The sequence below is a fragment of the Anolis carolinensis genome, chromosome 1, assembly GCF_035594765.1.
Source record: "Anolis carolinensis isolate JA03-04 chromosome 1, rAnoCar3.1.pri, whole genome shotgun sequence".
Classification (NCBI taxonomy): domain Eukaryota; kingdom Metazoa; phylum Chordata; class Lepidosauria; order Squamata; family Dactyloidae; genus Anolis; species Anolis carolinensis.
In genome coordinates, this window is record NC_085841.1 from 77,049,541 (window position 1) to 77,073,537 (window position 23,997).

Below are 23,997 nucleotides of genomic sequence, written 5' to 3' on the forward strand. Positions count from 1 at the left end.
GGTTTTTTTCCCCAAGTATTCTTAGCTGTCGTCACAATACCAGTGTTGAAAGGTAAAAAAAGTATTGCATTGTGGAAGATATGACCATTCAGGTTTTTGGACTGCAAGCCCCACTGTATTTCCGTTGTCTTCCCTAGGTAGGAAAGGTGGAAGCTGCACCAGGATGTTTGTGCATTCCTCACTCCTGGTCAAGAAATTCTGTGACATTAATTGCCCACTTTCAGATATACTGTTTAGAGCAGTTTTGCAGACATTAGTCCAAATTCAGAAATGAATTATACACAATTGTCAATTTGTCTTAACAGGTAAGGGTTTATTGTAAAGATGTGCATGTACAAATTTGTACATAAAACTTTCTAGTAAATCAATGTCTTTTTTAAAAAAAAAATGTGCTCCTAGTTGAGATACATTTATACTGTATAACATCAAGAAGCACAGTTTTAGAAATATTTACAAGAATTTAATGTTGAGAGGCCTTATTATGAATGTCCCAATAAAGTGCTTGTATAGTCAGATTGCCATTTGGGGAAAAATAACCAAGTATTTCACAAATAACTCATTTATTTTAAGACCAATATGAAAGCTCCTCTGTTGATCTCTCTCATAAGGCACGCTTAAGGATAGCAGGCCTAAACTAGCTGTCTTTTTTGTCGTAAGTGCATAATCCTGTCCACACTTTTTCAAATTCCATTGTTACTAGAACCTAATTTCTTTCTGTTGCTCTGTTGAGCTTAAGGCTGTTGTCTTAAATCACATTTATGTGTAATTGCTTTTTTCTCTGGATATTTCCAAGCAGAGATTATTTGGATTGGCATGACAAAGTTATGCAGTCAGTGCAGGAAGGACAATTAACTGTGTAAGAAATAGAGAAACTACTTCACAGAAGTTAAAAGTTTACTGAAGTCAGTTATCTTTTCTGGGTTTTTTTTCTAGGAACGGCTGATGTAACGAAGAATTATAATGAACTATTTTGGGCCTCATACTTAAGTATCTTGAAGTATTGATCGTTCATAGGCTTAATATAGGGGAAAGTACACAATATATTAAGAATCAAGTGTCATATATTAGGTGAACAAACTCATTCAATTGCAACAGTTGTGTTTTTAAATACATTTCTCCTCTATAAGATCTGTCTTCTCGAGCATTTCTGGATGTAAGTTGACTGCAACGACAGGTATAATGGTGACATCATAATGAAGAATTTCCCTAGAAAAAAGAAATTGTCATTAAAGCCTTAAGCTTCGGGAACACAAGATCTCAACCCTACACTGACTCAGCAATGTGTAAATATCTGCATGTGGACCTACATTGCACTGAGCTGTATACCTTCCTGCCAACTTATTCAAGAGTCCCTGAATCCACTTGCATAGCCATGGATGCTTCTCAGCAAGCAAGCAATTTGAAGAAGTATTCCAGATCAGTGGTTCTCAACCTATGAGTCTTCAGGTGTTTTGGCCTACAATTCCCAGAAATCCCAGCCAGTTAGCCAGCTGTTAGGATTTCTGAGAGTTGAAGGCCAAAACATCTGGGGATCCATAGGTTGAGACCCACTGTTCTAGATAGACCCAGTGCGATCACCTCAGTGCTGATATCATCATTCCATGTCTGGTTATAGGGATATGATGATGATATCATTCCATGTCTGCTTCTCTGAGCCTGCCTGCTCACTGTCAAGAAAAAAATGGCTACGAGGAGAAAGCCTGGGGGGTGGGGTGCCTTCAGTGTCTAAAAGGAGGAAGGTTAAATCAAACCACATAGTGCCTGAAACAAGACATGTTCATATGTAAGAGAAATGTGCATATGCAGATTTTCCTAAGATATTTATTATTTATTTATTTACAGTATTTATATTCCGCCCTTCTCACCCCGAAGGGGACTCAGGGCGGATCACATTATATACATATAGGGCAAACATTCAATGCCCATATACACACAGAACCGAGACAGACGCAGAGGCAATTTAATCTCCTGAGGGGATGTTCGGTTCTGGCCACGGGGGAGCAGCTGCTTCATCATCCACTGTGACGGCACTTCCTCATTCCAACGTCGTAAATTAGTTAAATTTGCCTCCCCACTTTATAAGTGGTACCTTATTTCCTACTTGATAGATGCAACTATCTTTCGGGTTGCTAGGTCAGCAACGAGCAGGGGCTATTTTTTATTTTTTAATTGACGGGTGCTCACCCCACCACGGGCTGGCCTCAAACTCATGACCTCATGGTCAGAGTGATTTATTGCAGCAGGCTGCTCACCAGCCTGCGCCACAGCTACATTCAGCCAAGAGGTATGTTAAATGTTTTTCTAGTTCCACAGTGTTTCAGCTTCACAATTGCCAACAGAACACAGACATGAACGTAAATGGGACTAAAATAAGGACTTAGTGATTTATCATCCCACTTAACAGTTGACAAAGAGGAAAGAAACCTCCAGGGCCAGATGCAATAGGTCATTTTCGCAGTAAGACAAAGAGTGCCTCAAGGGTAGGCTTGCTTCTGCTTCTGGGCCTCTCCCACCTGTTTCTTAATGACAGCTATGCCACCAAAGCAGATGGAAAAAATGACAAGCAAATCATCACGTTTGCTGAAAAGCATCTGTCCTTGGTTCTCCCGGTCACGCAACAGCACTCGTTTTATCTTAAAGCATTCCTATCCTATTATCATTACACCAGCTAGCTTTGCAAGGCTTATACAGTAAGCGCCTATTAAAAATGGCTGCACAGCTTATACAGTAAGCGCCTATTTAAAAATTAAAAACTACTCCATCGCAAGTGCCCAGAATGACAGCTGGGGCACATTCTAATTTTGACCAGATTTCTGTTGGCGCTCTGCAGACCAGTCCTGGAGTGTTGCATTACAATCCCTTCTCTGTAGTGACTTATGTCTAGATCGGTATATTTGTGATTCAGTAGACAACTTACTGAGATATCCTTTGGTGTCTGGCCCTAATTTATTGACCTCAGTGTTCAAGAGAAAAATAGATGCCAAAAACCTGAAGTATGCCTGGCCTATGATTCCCTCTTCTATAAGGGAATGAAGACTGGAACAGCTGGAAGCAGCAATAGTGATAGGGCTCAACAATAACTGTTTCCCCACACTGTTTTTCTTTATCAGGTGTGTGAGCAGAATATGTGCAGGTAGTTTCCCCATTAAATGCTCAAATGGAGATGGCTTTCCAGTCTCTGTTTTAAAGCCTCCAATAAAACTTGAGCATCTATGGATTTTGGTATCCTAGAACCAAATCCCAGTAAATACAAAGGGCCTACTATATCAGTTTCATTTTGTCTGTGTTTATAGAACTTTAAAATATATGATATGAAATGCCCTTTTTACTTGGAAGTTCCCTATTTTCCTTCAGTTAATGTCTTCCTGCTTTTCTTTCACCAGTAACCAAACTAGCTATTTTACTCTATTGTGGATCTGAACTTATGAACAGCCAAGGACAGAATAGACAGACTTATAATATAAAAGGAAGCTTAAAAGTAGACTTACACAGGTTTTCTTTCTCTATTATATCAATAATTTTGGGAGAATAATATTTGCATAAAGCAAAAGACTGCTTTATGACATTTGTCTCAAAGAAATAAAATTGTTTATATGTTAATAATATCAAACTCATATTCCATAAATACTTTTGCCTCTAAATGATGGAATATAATGGGGTACTTGCCTGGGTTCACATGAAGGACACAAAACCTTTAAGACTTTTAGGATTAAAGACGCTCCTACAACTCCAACCAAAACGACACCCATGAAGTTAAAGAACACTGGAAAGAACTTAAACCAGAATCTGCATAGGTCTTTCCTCAAGTCTTCTACCCACTGGCACATTACCTGAAAGAGTAACAAAACTGCCACTAAAATACATGATTTATAATCATACCTGGGAAACACCTGTCACCTTTCTAAAAAAGCTATGTCTGCAATCTGTAAGGATCCTACATGGGCCCAGTGTGTGCAGGAAATGTCCCTGCAAGCCTTTGGAGTTGCTCATCAGCTGATTGTACAGGGAGTGGTTGCTGTACAAAGAAGTACTGAAAACTACCACAATTACAATGAAGTACACAAAGATATGCCAAATTCATGAATACACACATCCCAGATTCCACTTGGAATCTGTGCCCTTTACATTTAATTTCTGGTTATGATACTTTTGAACACTGACTTATTTATTTTTTCTTCCTTATCATTTTCTAACCAGTTTTCAGCAGGAGTAGGGGTGTGACACTGCGACCCTCCAGATGTTGGACTGTAAGTCCCATTAGCCCTTGCCAACATAGCAAGAGATGTTGAAAATGGCAGTCTGAAAGGTGACAGGATTCCATCTCCTGAGATAGAGCAAAGAAACAGCCTTAAGAAGTCCCATTCACTTTTCTCCCTTAATGTACGAGGGATATCAGGAAAGTAATACTACAAGATTTTTTTAAAATACAAAGAATGAATATATTTTAATCATAGAATCGTAGAGTTGGAAGAGACCTCATGGGCCATCCAGTCCAACCCCCTGCCAAGAAGCAGGAAATCGCATTCAAAGCACCCCCGACAGATGGCCATCCAGCCTCTGTTTAAAAGCCTCCAAAGAAGAAACCTCCGCCACAGTCCGGGGGAGAGAGTTCCACTGTAATAAAACTTGTAATAAAACTTACATGGATTATAGCATAGGTACAGTAGAGTCTCACTAATCCAAGCCTCGCTTATCCGAGCCTCTGGATAATCCAAGCCATTTTTGTAGTCAATGTTTTCAATACATCATGATATTTTGGTGCTAAATACGTAAATACAGTAATTACAACATAACATTACTGCGTATTGAACTACTTTTTCTGTCAAATTTGTTGTATAACATGACGTTTTGGTGCTTAATTTGTAAAATCATAACAATTTGATGTTTAATAGGCTTTTCCTTAATCCCTCCTTATTATCCAAGTTATTCGCTTATCCAAGCTTCTGCCGGCCCGTTTAGCTTGGATAAGTGAGACTCTACTGTATTACATTATTTTTCCGCATAATCACCATTCAGTTCAATACATTTTGTCAAGTGTGGGATGAATTTTATGATGACCTTGTCCAGAAGTCTCCCGTCACCTTTTTCAGCCAGTTTGTCACTTTGAGGAACCCCCGGATCCCATCTGCAGGAGCTGGCAGCAGTGGAAGAGGACGAGGAGGAAGCAGCAGCAGCAACAGAGCCAGAGCTGGGAGCGGGTGGCAGAGGCAAGGCCAAGACGGCCTCTTGGCTGGAGGGGCTTCCCAAGCTACTGAGCCTCCCCGACGAGCTGCACCATGGCCAAGCACACCAGGCCCAACAAAGCTGTCGTCGGAGCTAGGAGGAAAGAGGAGGAGGAGGCGGCAGCAGAAGCTGCTTGGTGGCAAGTCCCTAAAGCGGCAGTTCATCCGCTTCTTTTCCATCGTCTTCCTCCTCCTTGTTCCGTCAGCAGCATGTTGGGCCAAGTGCACTCAGCCATGGCGCAGCCCATTGGGGGAGTTGGTAGCTCAGTGAACCCCTCCAGCCAAGAGGCAGCCACGGCCTCGCTTCCGCCTCTGCCGCCTGCTCCCAGCTTCGGCTCTGTTGCTGCTGCTTTCTCCTCCTCATTGTCCTCTTCCACTGCCACCAGTTCCTGAAGATGGGATCTGGGGGTTTCTTGAAGTGGCAAACTGGTTAAAAAAGGCGGCAGGAGATGTCTAGACACAGGCATCAAAAAAACTCATCCCACGGATGACAAAATGTACTGAACTGAATGGTGATTATGTGGGAAAATAACATAATACCTATGCTATAATCCATGTAAGTATATATTCATTCTTTGAACAGTATTTTTAAAAAATCTTGTAATCTTACTTTCCAGATATCCCTCATACATTCAATGACCACTTGGAATAAGAAAGAGGAGGACTATGCTGCAGCTAAAGCCACCACTTTCAGGGAGTTCTGTTAAAAGCGTAAAAGAAGCCTAAAAGGTTCTTCTTGTGCCCTGGGAAGAAAGAAGGTAAAAATGCACAATCCAGGGACCTGCTAGCTTGAACATCAAGGCTTTTGTTTCCTTCCTGCTGTCCATTGCTAACACTCAAAAGGTGCTCCCGTATAGTCTTTGGTCTTCCTTACTACCTGGGGATTTTGAAGAAAGTGGCATTCTTGTTGAAAAATATTGAAAAATTAATAGTAATTATGACTCCCCCTCCCTCTACATGGGGAAGGGCTGCAAATCAGCAAGATAACGTGTTTTATGTACAAAAATTTTCAGTCCCTGGCATTTTATGGTGTGCAGCTATTCTACATCTCTCTTGAAAGCTCTTGAAAGCTGTCTCCTGTCTGTGTAGACAGAACTGAATAAAACAAGCCAATGATCTGGCCTGGTATCAGTGGACTATGTGCCAACAGTACTTTGTGCTCTTATATTTTGTCTTCACTGCATCATTTGGCTACCTGGCAAGTCTGCAGGAGTCTCATTTCACCAAAAGTGGGATGGAGATAGAAAACATACCTTGTAGGATGATGTGGGCTCTGCTCTCAAAGGAGTCTCTGGCAATTTTCCAGGCACTGTCTCTTCATCTATTGTAGTTTCTACTTGCCTGAGAAGGTAGTGGCTGGTTGTTTGTAGAGGGCTTTCAATATCGACTTCAGCAAAAATAAAAAGAACGGGACTGTTTTTATCATATGTTGTTGGGCTCTGTTACCACATTGCATTAATTAAAACCACTGTGAATAATCCTAAAGCAGTCAGACAATATTACCTCCACTTTTGTAAATCCTGTAGTTAATTAATTAATTTAACATTTTCCCTGAAAAAATTAAAATCCAAGAGAAAAAAACCCCACTTGAATTACTAAACCAACTCTATAACAGAAAACAAACAAACTAAAAAGACATTGCTAATAAACATAGTCAGGTACCTTTTCCTGCTATGTTTGGAAGTGTAAATAAGACATCGTTGTCTCTGGGGATGGAATACAGCATGCTTTCTTTCAGAGGAACGGTGTAATTTGTATGCCTAAGGACTTGTACATCTTTAACCAACACGTCTATTTCAGTCACTTCATCTTGCTGAACCTGCGAAAGATAAATGTTAATGATATGAGCAATTTTCTTAGGGAAGAAAAGAGGGAATCTGTTCTGAGATGACGAAAACAGGGAAGCAGTAGATAAAAGATGTACAGAATCAGAATCAGAAGATCTGATTTGATTTAACAACAAACCAGTCAACTTCAATTTCTCTTCAAGTCACATTAGGAGAAGCAATTAAAACAAAAGAAAGAGAAGTAGTATTAGATACTTTCCTGACACTTTCCTTTCCTCAGTCACCAATCTCTTTGTTCACTAACTTGTTATGGAAAATGTACTTTCTCTTTCATCATAAATAAGAAGGAGGTCTGATCTTTATTGGGGTAAAGACAAAGAAGAGCAAAAACAAAACAAAATAGCAAGTTGCTAATCAAGACAATTGGGAGGGGAAGAACAAAAAGAAAGATTTCTAGCTGAATCAGATTCTAATTTCCACATTAGCATAGTCTGAATTAGCAGTCTGAATGGAAGAACTCAGTTCCTAGTATTCTGAGAGAAGATAACCTATCTTTTATTACTATTATTATTGTTGTTATTATTTCCCCAATATGAGACTTGAAATTGCTTACAACAGATAAAAGAGACATAGCTACAAAATATACCATACAAAAGTTGAAATTATCGGCCACACATCTAGATCAGCTACATAGTTACTTAACTTCCTTACTTCCATAGCTAAGCAGCTCCTCTGACTTGATCTCCCCAATACTGGGCAGCAGTTACTGCAAGCCAGAGAGATCTGTTTCCCTGCGAATCAGGTTGCTAATGTTCCCATCCTGCTTCTGTGAGTGACCTCTAGTATTACAGTCGGAAGAAGGATATCTGTTGTGATTTCTTCTCACATTGGAAATCATCAAGGGCAGTGGGTGGGAAACAATTATTTTGTCCTGATCAAACAGTAGAACAGACCTGCTACTCATAGGAGCTGCTGTCCTTTAAATCCAAGATTGAGGGGATATAGACAATTCCTATATATCCCTACCAAATACGGGAATACAAACTACTCATAAATGTATCATTCTGTTAGGGGGCAATTGCAAAAATTTTGTAATACAAGGAATGGAAGAACAAGTGCACCATTACCAAGTCATTTTGTGGAATTACAACCTTCTGCCACAGACAGGAAAGATCTAGGTGTTGGAGAAGGTGGTAAATTGTAACAAAAATACTTTTCTGCAAAAGATTGTATCTTAAAATTAAAATATTTGGCAACAGGAGGCTTTAATGAAAATAAGAATATCCTACTTAATATATTATACTAGCTTGGGGACCTGGTGGTGCCCGGGTCATTTGAGAAAGGCATTGTCTGCAGGCGAATCAGGCGAAAGTACTGAAAATCCCATAATCCTTGGTCCATCCTCCCCCAAACTGCTGTAGCGTGTAAAGTATGTCATTTGGAATATGTGTGGCAAGTGTGGTTCAGCTCTGTTATTTGTGGCAGTTGCAGTAGTCTCGAGAAGTGAGTGAAGGTACTGCAAGTCCCATAATCCTTGGTCTGTCCTCCCCCAATCTGGCCCAGGATGGAAAGGGGTTCATGGGGGTTCTGTGTGTCAAGTTTGGTCCAGTTCCATCACTGATGGGTGTTGCAGTAGTCTGTGGGAGGCGAAGCGATTGAAATTACAAGGCTTCTACATTCCCCAGTAGGAGTCACGGTGCTCTGACTTGATGCAGGGTGAACTACAACTCCAGTAAGTTTAGTTGCCGCTCAGTTCTGCTGTGTTTGTTATGCAGACAGATTTGAAAGGGAAGGACAGTAGGCGGGGTCATGCAAATTCCACACCAATGGAGAACCCTGGGATACCTGCCTGTGATGGAGGAAAATGCAAAATCTAGGATGAAATGGTCCCCAAATGAAAGGATTCCTTGGATGGTGGGCCGTGGCATTTGGGGAGGACATTGGCAGGGGTTGGGATACATGTTCATGGAGCTCGCTGTAACCGCAATGTCAGTGGAAGAGAGTAACTTGGTGGCTCCTCAGCACTGGGAACTGTAGCCTATTTGTGGAGGCCAGAGGCTGTCTATGTGAGCAGACACCCATGCCACATACACACATACGGGTTTTCACTTTTATTATGGATATAGAATAGAATATAGAATATAGATATAGATGACTTTCTAAATCTACTGCATCAAACATCCTTGAAAGACTTTTTTTTATCAGTCTCTCTATCCCCTCTCCTTTTTCAGACCATCTGCTGAGATTTCTAAGTATGTAAAAGGTGTAAGCCTAGTTCTCCTTTTTATCGTGTAACAGTCCAGTTATGTGGAAAGAGAATTTCTATTATTGAACTGAATTGCTGTGTATACGTGTTTAAATATTAAATAGAATCATTGTGGACTATTAGAATTTTGTATGCATGTACAGGCAGTACCCAAGTTATGAACAAGATCAGTTCTGTAGGTTTGTTCTTAGGTTTAATTTGTATGTACGTTGGAACAGGTACATTTTGTAAGTATAACTCCAGTCAAATATATGTGTGTGTTTATTAGCTTTGAATAGCATAGGAAAGGGTTACTGGCCATTTTATAGCCCTGTGGTATTTGTCTGCTACCTGTGCCCCTGTTCAGAAAATTTCACCTCACTTTCTGCCCCTGTGATAATTGGATTTTGGAAAAATTGGCTTGTTGTAGTAACAAGGATTGGTGAGAAAGTTGCAGTTGAGATACATTTTCCCCATAACTCTTTCAGGAGTGAATTTCCCTTCCGAGGGGCAGATTTCTCTCATTTCCTGTTGTCTCACCTCTGTTCTTAACTATGAGTCATTTGTAAGTCAGATGTTTGTAACTCGGGGACAGCTTGTATAAGACAGCTTCTTGTGTTCCCTTGATATCATTGTTTTACCATCAATAGTGAATCTCATTTGCCTTCTACTATTTAGACTTTATGTGGTCTGTAGGACTACAGAGACAGGAGTGAAGGTGACTTTCATATTAAATGCTATCATTTAAATGTGAACTCCTTAATAAAGAATTTGTGAGGTTTACTAAATGCGTTTAATTGGAAGATCAGGGAGTTGTTTCCAGTTGTTGGGGGTAAGGAGAGTCTATTTTTGTTATTGGTTCAGACTCAGTCATGCTTAAGTCTAAGTGATTTTCCCTGAAATGGGAAGAGAAAGAATAAGCAACTACCGGAGGGGGGGGGGAGTTTCAAGAGTGTTCATTGAGCAACTAGTGGAACAAAAATCAGAGCATCATTGTACAATAATTCAATGACAAAGAAAACTATTTTTGTCACTAATATAAAGCTAAACTACAATGCAATGCAAAGCTAAACTAATGCAAAACTAAACTACAGACTGCAACATGCAGGAAGGGGGTTCCCAGCCAAATGCAATTATCTGGCATTAGGTAAAATACAGAGATTTTTCAGTGGAGATAAAAATATTAAAAGGTTGTTCTTGATTTGAACTTGCTGCTTTGGTAGGTATCTGCATTTTGAACTTAGAATAATAGCAAGATAAACAATTATTGGTTCACTGAAAATTTGAAATGAGATTGGAGATTTGACTGTCATGATGATTGACTGTTTCCTTGTGGAAACACGCACAATGGGGCTGCTAAAAATAGCTCTACACACAATTACTGCACAATTGTTAAATGTAAAGTGCAACACACAACTTGGCATGGCAAGTTCTCCCATGCAGTGATGCATCCTAAACAAGTCACAAAGTTATGGAAACTAACCTGCAGAACAATGGATTCTGATTCTTAAACCAGTTAATTTTCTTCTTTTTCTCCCAGAGTGGTGTTATTAAATAATTTGCAAAAAGAAGATACAAGGAGAGAAAGCCTATTTGTTTATTGATTGGGATTATCATTTTATTCACTACTGGAGTGGCTTAATAATAAAATCTAATCACAGCTGAAAAGAAGAATACTGTACCCTGGAAATCACTTCTTATACTGTCCTGTTTTCTACACTGAATGCATCTATTTTGAAAAGCATCTAAATGATATGGTTGCTTCTATGAAAATGACAGATAGTTCATATAAAATAACAATAATTATAATTGAATGTGTATAATTTATGAGTAGAGGCCTCTGGTGGTGCAGCAGATTAAACTGCTGAGCTGCTGAACTTGCTGACAAAAAGGTCATCGGTTCGAATCCGCGGAGTGGAATGAGCGCCCGCTGTTCGCCTCAGCTTTTGCCAACCTAGCAGTTTGAAAACATGCAAAATGTGAGTAGATCAATAGGTACCACTCAGGCGGGAAGGTAACAGCGCTCCATGCAGTCATGCTGGCCACATGACTTCGGAGGTGTCTACGGACACCAGCTCTTCGGCTTAGAAATGGAGATGAGCACCAACCCCCAAAGTTGGACTCGTCTACACTTAATGTCAAGGGAAAATGTTTACCTTTATCTAATTTATGAGTAGTTCATTATTTATTTCTTAAAAGCATACATTACATTGTCCTGTGATTGTTTCCCATTATGCATTCCAATTTCAAAATATTATTTGTTTACTATACTTATATATTATTTCTTCCTTTACAGAGAGTCCTGGATGATTTAATGATCAACAAAGAGCCAGAGCTTGGACATATAATTATGTTTTCTAATGTTTTACTTCTAGGGGCTGCGGTGGTACAATGGGTTAAACCTTTGTGCCGGCTGAACTGTTGACCTAAAGGTTGAAGGTTCGAATCTGTAAGACGGGGTAAGCACCTGTCAGCCCTAGCTTCCCATGCAGGGACATGAGAGAAGCCTCCCAGCAGGATGTAACACCAGGATGTAACCCTGGGCAACGTCTTTGTAGACGGCCAATTGTCTGACATCACAAGCGACTTGCAGTGTGTTCTCAATTAGCTTCTGACACGATAAAAAAATCTTACTTTTAATATGTTACAAATATAGCAATTTAAAAGGTTGTCATTTAATTTTTAGATATAGATTCAGGAAACATTAATGTCTAATGTTGTTTCAGTGTATTTGGTTGGTGATGGCAATCTGAGGATGGGCATTGTTAGTTATTTAAACTTTGAAATAAATGTTACTAATGCCTCATCAACAATCAACAATCAACAAATTCAACTAAAACAATTAGCGATCCTGAGTTGATTTTTAAAATTAATATTAATGGCAGTCAAAAACATGAACATTTTCGAGCTCTGCATAGAGTAAACGTTAGCTTAAGAATGAAAATATTTGTTTCTGTTAGCTGCTGTCATAACCAAGCAGATGTATTCATCCAGGAGTATTTTTTTCTTTCTAAATATGGATTAACTTCACTTTTCACTGCAGAACCCCTCCACCAATTAACTGTCCTACATGCACAGTGTTCTTTTCTAATCCTGGGGGAAACAGTTACGCCTACATCATCTCCAAAAGCAAATATACACCGGCAGAATATTCACAGACAGGGAGGAAAGGCAAACACCCTTTTCCCAGTTCCACTGATAAAAGGAGTTCCAAGAATCAACAGCTCTGCTGAATCCATATGAACACAGAAATCCTGTATGGAAGTTAAAGGCTTGCATGTCTTTCTTCTTCTTTTAATTATTTGATTAATTTGTTGATATATGGATTCATTTATAACTTTAAAAAGTCAACTAAATTGAGGACATACAGCCTACACTCACTGCACAAATAAGATATGTAATAGCATGTGTACACAGGCAGCATGAAAGTTGGTTTGGTAGCCAAAGGCAAAAAACAAAGCTTCGTGTTCACACTAAGGATGAAATGGGCTCCGGGGGATTTCTCAACAGGCCAAAAAATACAATGATGTAATTAAATGTATTTTACCTGAATTCCATCAATTTCAGTCACTTCCTCCTGAACAACGATCAACCGCAAGTTGGAGCTGGATGCCATCGGCCATTCATGGACCATAATGCGGACATTTACGATTCCCAATTGCTGCTCGTCTGATAAGGAGTCAGAGTTTTCACTCCTCACTATGAATAAACAATGATGTATAGGGATTATGCAGAAAGATATTATCTCTAAAAACAAGTTACACACAAAAAGGTGACTGATGAATGGCAGGCTGGATCTGGCACAACAATGCAATCTAGCATGGAAACATTGTTTGCTGCTTGCAAGAGAAATTGTCAAATTGACCAATGGGCTGTGGAATATTTTCTGAATCCTAATATGAACGTTTTCAAAGTACCCATCTTGAGACCCAATGCTACAAATATAACTTTTCCTCTTTTCTTCCCAGCACCCCACCAAATCCACCAAATCTGAGCTGGTGCTTCATCAACCTCTGAGTCAGGTTTCAGAGGAAAGGGGCAATTCAGCACCTCTTACTAAATTGGTTGAAGTCATAGTACTGGTGAGGAGGGCTAATGCTTGGTCTTTCAAAAGAACAGGACAACATACTCTAGTATCCACAAAGATGGGAATAACTGAGTCCAGCAAGCCATTAAACAATCTCAGAATCGCTTTGCATTCTTGCTTTAGGAATTCAACAGAAATTTGAAGGCAACAAGAATTTCCACCGAATTACCATATATACTTGAGTATCAGCCGAGTTTTTCTGCCCTTTTTAGGGCTGAAAATGCCCCCCTCGGCTTATGCTCGAGAGAGGGTCCTGGACAGCTTATATTCGGGTCAGCTTATACACGAGTATATAGGTAATCAGAGTTGGATAGTCTTATCTTAAATTACACTTCTACGTATGTAAATACTCAAAAACATTTAATCTACTGATGCCTCAATTAATGTAATTTTATTGGTATCTATTTTTATTTTTGAAATTTACCAGTAGCTGCTGCATTTCCCACCCTTGTATTATACTTGAGTCAATAAGTTTTCCTAGTTTTTTGTGGTAAAATTAGGTGCTTAGGCTTATATTTGGGTCGGCTTATACTCCAGTATATACACTACAGAAAAGTTACCTTGTGCTTGTTTGAGAATTGATTTTGCTAGACAAAATGAGCACAATTGTTAAATACATTTATTCAGAAGTCCTACTGAGTGCAAGAGGGTGTATTTCCTTCAAAAGTAAACTTTAAGACAATATCCATACTGAAATAATAATGCACAGGAGTGCTTCCATTCTATCAGGCCCCATGGACCATTCATTGTTCTCCCTAAAGGAAACCATGTTGTTTAAGGCTTTCAAAAACCCATTTCAAAAACACTTTAGCAAGTTCTTTGAACAAGAGTTGATCATAAAGAGGAGATCTCAGAAGCTAACCTTGAGACTAGTCATAACTGGCATATCATGCGACTACTCTGTTCATGAAAAGTTCATCAATAGCATGTAATTGCTCCGGCTTCATGAATTATGTAAAATGTTGCCAGCACATGGAGATTGAGATGTTTCTATTCAATGCAAAATAAATGAATGCAAAGGGAACAACAATTTCCCTTCTGGTAGCAAAAGCCATTAATGATTAATGCTTCCATCCTTTCAAGAAAACCCTCGCTCCTGCCAGATACACAATTTAAACTAAGGAAATCTCAAGAAAAAAAGTGTTTTGCAAAGATTATCTGAAACTGCCCTCACAAGGCTGTATTATTATTTCTTCTAAGCAATGAGTCTGGATTTCTGCCAATATAAAAGAGGAGACAGACAGGACTTATCAGGGTGGGGTCACATCCTTGCATTTATGCGACTGAAATTCGCACACAAATTCTTTGCCTTCTACAAATAAATTAACTGAACAGGAACTTTGCTAAAGGCTTCTATAAAGACAGGATCTGAACTTAATTTGTGTTTTGGTGTAGACAGAATAAGTAACTGCTGCGAACGGGAACCAGAAAGGGCTCCCACTTTTGTCTTTCCTCCTTTTTAAGTCATATTTATCCTAATTGTTTTTTTAACAGAACATAACATGCATTGAATGTAAAGCCACATATGTTTTAAACTGCTTTTCATTACCTACAAACTGCAAAAAAGCAACCAGGAATTAAGCAATACTCACATATTAAAGTCTGACACTTTAGTCGGGAAACACCACTCCTCAGAGGAAAGTCATTGACATACACTTGATCATTAATATAGCTGATATTAAGGACAACCTAAAGAAAACAAGACAAATAATGCCTATTTTGAAACTCTGGGGAGGATCTGTTTACACTGTAGAATAAATGCAGTTTTACCCCATTTTAACTACCATATTTCAATGCTTTGGAAACATGGGAGTTTGAGTTTGGTGAGATATCAATTCATTATCTTTGTTAGAGAAGGTTAAATACCTTATAAACCTACAACACCTTGATTCCACAACATTAAACCATGGCAGTTAAAATGGTGTCAGACTGCATTCATTCTATAGTGTAGATGCACCCAAAGAGAACTGTAATGTTGTCCTTATTTCACAAAATATTAAAAGCAATTACCAGAATTCAGTTCTTTGTTGAAAAAGGGAAACAGACCCCTCTTAATTGCAGTGACTAATGACCAATAAGCTGGAATTGTGATGGGTGCCAGGATAAGATTCACTGTGTAGCTATTTAAATATCACAATTACGTAGAAGCATAGTGCAATAAGGGATTCTCATCAATATTCTTTAAAAACAGAACATAAAGAATCCCCAAAGCCAGTTTCTAAATGAGTTTTAAAACCAAATGCAATCTAAAATAATATATCTTGGTGCCTGCTGGAAGCGAAACAGAGGTGGACTTAGTAAATTTATTGGACTACTACCATGTTTATGAATCTAACAAGTATCTAGTTTTTATTGAGGAAGCACAATTTAGAAACAAAGTAGGGTGTGCTAAAGTAAGTATCGGATGTCTGACATACCTGTTCTTCCTGAATATTCCCATTGCCTCCCAACATATTCACTTTAATCTTGATGCTTTCCTGCAGGATTATAAGGAAAGATTTGTTAAATATTTTACAGATTTGTAGATAAGGAAATACAACAAAGACACCAGTTCCTTCCATCCTACGTAATTTTAGTGCCATCATTCTACTTCAACTCCCATGAAATCCTGGAATTTGCAGTTTAGTGAGGGGAGTTTAGAATTCTCAGCCAGAGTGCCTCATCAAACTACAAATTCCAGGATTCCAGAGAAAGCAGTTATGGCAGTGAAAGTGGAATCATGGTGATATATGTGTGCAGTACGAAAGGGGCCCAGTATTTCAGGATTCAGACAGAGATCACGGTGCTTTCCCTGTATAACATGTATTACCAAGCCAGTTCCTTGGAAGGAAATACAGACAGTTGGTGAGATGAGCAAATCACAAAAATAAATAGAAACAAACTTGACCTGGGTTGTGGGTTGCTCTGAATTCTGTCCCAGAATTTGAAGCAACCTATGACTTTGGGCCCATACAAACAGTTGGACCCGTTACAAGATGAAACTGTCCACAGGTTTTTACAGTGGTATCCTGTGTCCCTGGACTCGGGCAACCTGGAAATATGGGATGGCACTCACTATTCTTTCCCACTCTCTTTCTCATGGGTATGATATAGATCCTGCCAGTAAGTCATTGACAGGTGTAATGTCGGCTGCAGCAGCAGAGCAATTGGACAAGGGAGGAGGGAGCAGAGGGCAATTCTTCCAGCCCTGCTCCCTTGTCGCTCTGGCGCTCCAGTCAATATCACTCAAGGTGACAAGCAAGTGGCAAGACCCAAATCGCGCCCGCTAGCTGCCACGAAAAAGAGAACTAGAGGGGATAGTAAGGGTAGCCATTTGGCGCCATTGGATTATGAGGACTCCCTCCTGCCTCCATAAAGACTAGAAAAGTAGCTGTTTAAACCATCCTGGAGCCAATCTAGCATACACCATGCTGGTACGGCCCCAGAGTAAGAGCTCGATATGGATCCACTCTTTTGCAAGTTGTGTTTGTATTCCTCCATGATGACTGATCTCTTTTCCCTTGTGGCTTCCTAGCATTTCTTGCCAAGTACATACTACATATGCTGCTACATGATTAGATGGAAGTGTTTTCTTGCTGCACTTTATATAATCAAAGCTCCCTGTGCTTTTTCATTATAATTCTGGGTATTAGATTTCACAATGTTTCCTTTGTGCCTTGATGGCAAAGAATGACCGAATCAGACCCACAAAGGAGGTGGAGAGGGAGAAGGCAGCTGCGAGGCCTGTTCCAACTCTGAAAATTTGCAAGAGTGGGAAAGCCTGGGTTGCATAAGTTCTTTGGAAAGACGTAGGGATTGTGAAACAGAAGTCATGTAGGAAAGCTGCCTCAAAAGCCAATGAGTGTACGTACAATTACTTCCTTTTTGGTCCTTTTATTTCTTTCGATCGTTTTTCAGAATGGATGTTTCTAAAATTATTGCGTTCTGAAAGTGAACTAGTAGATTGTAGTGACTGAAAAAACATCCTTGTTTCAAGCTTTGACAGGTCGAACTACACTGACTTCTCCGCCTTTCTTCTTCTAGGCTGGGGTAAGAATTGTGTGACTGTCTAGACATCACTGAACTTTGAGTCCCAACATCTTGGACCAGTATAGTTAATGTTGAGGAATAACGGCCATTCAACATTTGAAAAGGCACATATTTCCCCTTTCAGAATATATCTATGTACCCAAGCAAATGTCACATTTAAACGTTTTCAGGGCTATGTTTTGCACCCATCATGACTCCAAAGTAGGCTACTGTATCTATCCCCCACACAATGGTATTCAGATATGCCAAGTACTGCAGAACGCTGACACAACCTCTCTGCATAGTTAGGAAATTTTTCCTTAAAAGGATCAGCAATCAAATCCCATCATTTATTAACAGCATACAATCTGTGGGTCCAGCCCAGCATCTTTAAGAAGCCCTTGCCTAGCATGCTTTTCTTTCTCCATTCCTTGATAACTTACAAAGTCAATGGGCAGTGACTAAGAAGTCTTCTGAGATAGAGGAAGGGAATAACAGGATAATATGAGGAAGATCATTCCAGGACAATGAAGTTATAGAAAACTAACAATGTTTCTTGAGCCTGATAAGGACTTCTGGCCTTCCTCTCAAATATTTCTGTTTGTCATGCTATTCTGGGAGCAGCTACGCAGAAAGACAAATTATCCAAGTGCCTCAAACCTGGCAAAGTCCAAAAATTAGCCATTTATTACTATCACTTTTATGCTTTTCACCCCCATGCTCATGAAAACAGGACTTGATACTTCTGCAGGGTTTCCTAAAAATGATTGCCTCCCTTACACTTCAACAGAACTACATGACTTGCTTTCCTACTGTTCTCTGCATCATCAAGGGAACAGTCCACTCTTACTTGCTGTCACAGAGCTGTCCTCTTTGCAGTGAAAAGAGCCATGCCAGAAAAGACTCCATAGTAGGTGCGAGAACAAAATTGGTTAGGAAAAGAAAGGTAAAACTGAGGCCACCTCAACCATATTTAAAAAATGAAGGAATTTCCTTAGGCAACAGCACCACCCAGAATAGTTCCTTTCTTGATGGGAACACAGAGTGTGATGAAGGTAGGGTCTGTTTCATTTCATCTGTTTCATTTCAAAACGGAGTATTACTGAGCTCTATAATAAACCTACTCTACCAAACACTTCCCTGCTTCAATGCGATGAAGTCCCAAGTATGTTCTAGGTCTACCCCTGATCCAGCCTGCTACTCTTAAGAGTCATGGAAGATGCTGGACTGGAAGAAGCCAATCCAGTTGACTTCTCCAGGTAGAAGTTGAATCAGAAAGTATGGTCACATGCACCTCAGGTATTAAAATGATTTGCACAGGCCTGTACTCCTCTTTTAAGGACAAGTCCCCAGATTCCACTTCCTATTTGATCACAAAAATAGAGGATGCCTCCTATGTTACTTCAAGCAACAAAGTTCTTGCCAGGTCAAGTCTAAGTTGTCCATGTGAAAATATGGTCTTATTCATAAACAATACCAAACAACAAATGTGACTAGAAAAAGTGCATGTTATTTTTTTTACGCTGACACTTTTCATAAAGTGGATCTTTCCATATTAATCTGTTGTTGTTTATTTATTCAGTCACTTCCGACTCTTTGTGACCTCATGAACCATCCCACACCAGAGCTCCCTGTCAACCGTCGCCACCCCCAGCTCCTTCAAGGTCAAGCCAGTCATTTCAAGGATGCCCTCCATCCATCTTGCCCTTGGTTGGCCCCTCTTCCTTTTCCCTTCCATATTTATTTATTTATTTATTTATTTATTTATTTATTTATTTATTTAATATACCCCAGGAGGACTCAGAGCGGTCTTACACAATGGCAAAATTAAATTCCACATATAATACAAAATGTAGTAAAAACCAACAATTTTTCCCAGCATCATGATCTTCTCCAAGCTTTCCTATCTTCCCATTATGTGGCCAAAGTACTTCATCTTTGCCTCTAATATCCTTCCCTCCAGTGAGTAGCCAGGCATTATTTTCTGGAGTATGGACTGGTTGGATCTTCTTGCGATCCAAGGCACTTTCAGAATTTTCCTCCAACACCACATCCTTTGCTCATCTCACCAAAAACAATGGTCAATTTAGGAAGAATGTAAATGATACTTTTCCAGATATTTGTCGCATGGATTTGATCTGGGAACACTCTACAACTAGAAACCCATTAGTGCACTAAACTGGTGGTTGCACTTTTTCCACATAACAATGGTGATAAAAAGTAGACACTTGCTGTCTCAGGATTCCATAGGATGGAGCCATGACACCTATGGTGATATCAAAATGCTATAATTGTGCAATGTAAATTCTCACAAATTCAGCCAGCTCTGAGGAGCATATTTTGCAAATACCTTACTTCCTTCTTGATCACAGTGTCTATAGCTTTATTCTTTCCATTGCTGCATTTCACACTAGCTACATCTTCTGTTTATTCACACATTGCTTTTTCTCTCCACAAAGGAGATTCAAAGCATCTTAGAATAAAAGCATTTCAATACAATTAAAATCCCAAAGTATACAAACCTTGGCACAAACCACTGTGGCCAGATCACCCCAAAAAGGGTGCAGGTGGCATACATCACGTAAAACTGGGCAAAGGTGCTCCTGACCACTGAAACATTGTGTTTCCCCAAAAGCTGTCCTCAATCCAAAAATTCGTAAGCTACAAATCAGGTCTTTCAGAATCGACTTTCCAACTCCAGATTCCAACTAATCAGCAACTGATCTGTCTTATCTAGACTAAACCTTGTCAGTTTATTAACACACATCCAGTCCTTTATTGGATCTAAACAATGATTCAGTATTGCTACAGCCTCTTTGGCATTTGTTGTAAAGAAGAAATAGAGCTGGGTATCCTCAAAAATTTAATAACACTGACCACAAAGATTCATGTGTCTTCTTCCAGCAGATTCATGTAGATGTTGAAAAGCATAGGGGAAAGCATTGACCCCTGATCGAACCCCACAGGCTGCAAGCCAAAAGGCTGAACAATAGTCCCTGAGAACATTCAGCCAAGGAAGACCAGAACCACTGCAAAGCAATGCCTCTGGTCCCACATCAGCCAGAAAACCCATAAAACTTTCTCACAGAAATCACGCAAAGATAGATAATGCATCCAAAGCTTTTGTCGAAGCCTTTCATGGTCAGAATCACTGGGTTGCTGTGATACATAAACCACACTTGCCTAGTTTCCAACAGACCTCACAACTTTTGAAGATGCTTGACATAGATGTGGGTGAAATGTCAGAAGAGAATGTTTCTGGAACATGGCCATGTAGCCCAGAAAACTCACAGCAGCCCATCCAAAGGTTATCTGCCTGTTTCCTTTTATCTTTTGTGCTCCTTTTAGTTGGTTTATCTTTAAAGATTTCTTTGATGAGAAGACTTAGGCTCACACATGCCATAACATTTTCTGAGCAGAAAACTGATATAGGATATGAAATTCTCAATCCCAAGTCTAAACTACAACATCTTACAAGTTACAAGCCACATCTTTTATATATCTACTGAAAGGAGCCCCCGATGGCGCAGTGAGCTGCTGAACTTGCTGACTGAAAGGTCACCAGTTTGAATCCAGGAAGTGGGGTGAGTTCCCGCTGTTAGCCCCAGCTTCTGCCAACCTAACAGTTTGAAAACATGCAAATGTGAGTAGATCAACAGGCACTGCCCCGGCAGGAAGGTAACGGCACTCCATGCAGTCATGCTGGCCACGTGACCTTGGAGGTGTCTACGGAAACACCGGCTCTTTGGCTTAGAAATGGAGATGAGCACCAACCCCCAGAGTTGGACATGACTAGACTTAACATCAGGGGAAAACCTTTACTATATACTGAAAGGGGAAACCTGCTCTGGCACTGTATTTACAGCATATCACATCAAGTCCGATACACCTGTCCATACATTGGAGGTATACACTGCCAATTAATACCAGGTGCTATGGGCTCTATATTGGAAGAAAAGAGCTAGAAAAACCATCTCTGAGTACTCCTTGCTTAAGAAAACTCAATGAAATTCATGGTATCACAGTAAATCAATAGGCACAGGCATACTTCCTATAGAATAACCAAGTCACACAAGGTCTTGATGTTACATAAGATACACACACACACTGTACTACAGACAGTCCCCGAGTTACAAACATCCGACTTACAAACAACTTATCGTTACAAATGGGGGCGAGACAACAGGAAGTGAGAAAAATCTACCACTCTGAAGGGAAATTCACTCCTGGAAGAGTTATCATGGGGGAAAAGGATCTTCACTGAGGCTTTCTCACCAATCCTTGTTTCCATAACAAACCAAATTTTTCATAATCCAATTATTACAGAGACTGAAAGTAAGGGGAAATCTTTTGAACAGGGGCACAGACAGCAAAGCAAACACCACAGGGGTGTTAACCCTTCCCTATGCTATCCAAAGCTAAAAGATATATATTTGTGCTTGAGTCACAATTTAAAAATGTACCTGTACCAATTTACATACAAAATCAACTTAAAAACAAACCTACAGAACCTATCTTGTTCATAATTTGGGGACTGCCTGTACTTCAATTTCCCCTCATATAAACATGTTGGTGGCACTAAAATTTTGTTGGTGACACACACACATGTGTACACACATTAATAAACAAAGCCTCTCAACATGTACAGATGTTTTGAATGTTTGGGAGTTGAACTCATGCCTAGTCTACACTGTCCTGTAATCCAAGACAAGGAGCCCCTGGTGACACAGTGGGTTAAACCCTTCTGCCGGCACGACTGATGACTTGAAGGTTGGGTTGCTGACCTGAAGGTTGCCGGTTCAAATCCAACCTGGGGAGAGCGTGGATGAACTCCCTCTATCAGCTCCAGCTCCATGCGGGGACATGAGAGAAGCCTCCCGCAAGGATGGTAAAAACATGAAAACATCCGGGCGATCCCTGGGCAACATGCTTGCAGACGGCCAATTCTCTCACACCAGAAGTGACATGCAGTTTCTCAAGTTGCTCCTGACATGAAAAAAAAAACTCAAGACAAATAATCTGGATTCAGAAACTGGATTATATGGCTTCTCTGTGTGTGATCTCTATCTGCCTGGAGGGCCAAAGTTGGCCCATGCCTAACCTAGAGGAACGAAAAGATAAGAGAAAACACAAACACACATAGATGCATTCCTATTCTTTGCAAAAAGACATCTACTGCCTCATCACACCAGAGCATGGATCCACTTTAAATCCGGTTTCTGCCTCCTGCAGAATTCTGGGGTTTGTAGTTTGGTGAGGCCCAGGACCTGCCTAGCGGAGCTGTTCAAAGGCCCCTCCCTAAAGTGGATTTAAAAGGGATCCAGGCTCTAGTGTGATGAAGTCCCTTGGCAGACACATCACGCTCAGAGCTCTTAAGGGCCCTTCCTGGGCAGAGCCATCTAAGACACCCCATTCAAAAATGCCTATAGTGACAGAAAGCCTTTGGGTGCTGCTACAAAAGGAAGGCAAAAGCATACAGAAAAAGCACACGCACATATAGATAACATAGACCTAGGCGCTCCTCTTCCCGGCCAAGAGGCTGCCCGTCCGCTCCCCTGGGCGCCCACCTGTCTTACCTGGCAGAGGGGCCGGGCGAAGTCCTGCGTGGAGTCCGGGGCGGCGTGGACAAGGGACACCAGCAGCAAGAGGAGGAGGAAGCCACGGGACTCGCGTGGCCCCGGCAGCAGCGCCGCCGCCGTCTCCATTTTAGGCGCTGGGAATTAAAACTACTGTAAGTCAAACATCAACAAAGGAGGAGGAGGAGGAGCGAAGGAGCCCTCCTCCTCCCAAGGCCTCCCAGAGGGCGGCGGGAAGCCGAAGGCTGCGCGGGGAAGGCGCGCTCCCGCCCCGAGTCAGAGGGAGCGCGCCCCTCCTCGCCCCCGCGTCATAATAATAATGTCTCACTGCAGGCAGGGACACGTGTTTCCCTCTGCGTGTCGCCATTCCCGCCAAAGGGGTTTTCTTCCGCGAGGAGTCCTGTTCTTTTGGGTGCTCCTACACCCCTGGTGCCCAACATGGAGAACCTCAAGAAGGAGTTATTGACAGTGAATTCTTTTTCGTTGCATTTCTATGGTACTAGGGGACTCATACACAGGAAGCGAGGGAAGTCTACTCTTAAGAAGGGAAATTTATCATCATGGGCTGGGTTGTGGCGCAGCTGGTTAGTAAAAGGTAAAGGTTTCCCCTGACCTTAAGTCCAGTCATGTCTGACTCTGGGGGTTGGTGCTCATCTCCATTTCTAAGCCAAAGAGCCGGCGTTGTCCGTAGACACCTCCAAGGTCCTGTGGCCGGCATGACTGCATGGCGCGCCGTTACCTTCCCGCCGGAGCGGTACCTATTGATCTACTCACATTGGCATGTTTTCGAACTGCTAGGTTGGCAAAAGCTGAGGCTAACAGCGGGTCCTCATTCCACTCCGTGGATTCGAACCGATGACCTTTCGGTCAGCAAGTTCAGCAGCTCAGCGGTTTAATCTGCTGCACCACCAGAGGCCTCTACACATAAAATACACATTCAGTTATAATTCTTGTTATTTTATATGAACTGTCTGTCATTTTCATTGTCATTGCTAGGTTGGCAGGAGCTGGAGCTAACAGGGGCCGCTCATGCCGCTTCCAGGGTTTGAACCTGCGACCTTTCGGTCTGCAA

At 40.8% G+C, this 23,997-nt stretch overlaps 1 protein-coding gene across 1 annotated transcript; it reads right to left on the reverse strand.

Annotated features, from left to right (window-relative positions):
* Positions 1-292: 292 nt before the first annotated feature.
* ginm1 (glycosylated integral membrane protein 1) lies at positions 293-23,201 on the reverse strand. The gene is made up of 8 exons (XM_003224681.4): positions 22,926-23,201; positions 15,759-15,818; positions 14,934-15,030; positions 12,802-12,953; positions 6,885-7,041; positions 6,476-6,609; positions 3,667-3,830; positions 293-1,206 (listed from the first exon to the last, which is right to left on the reverse strand). Exons 1-8 carry the CDS (start codon positions 23,052-23,054, stop codon positions 1,104-1,106), a joined length of 996 nt encoding a protein of 331 aa, XP_003224729.3. The 5' UTR covers positions 23,055-23,201; the 3' UTR covers positions 293-1,103.
* Positions 23,202-23,997: the final 796 nt, after the last annotated feature.

What these genes read in the sequence shown, in the direction of transcription:
- ginm1 (XM_003224681.4), bottom strand. Translation starts at nt 23,054, where the DNA reads ATGGAGACGGCGGCGGCGCTGCTGCCGGGGCCACGCGAGTCCCGTGGC. An exon ending in AAAGTGTCAGACTTTAATAT is followed by an intron (nt 12,954 to 14,933) that starts GTGAGTATTGCT and finishes GTTTATTCATAG; the next exon opens with TGAGGAGTGAAAACTCTGAC. An exon ending in AGCCCACATCATCCTACAAG is followed by an intron (nt 3,831 to 6,475) that starts GTATGTTTTCTA and finishes TTACTCTTTCAG; the next exon opens with GTAATGTGCCAGTGGGTAGA.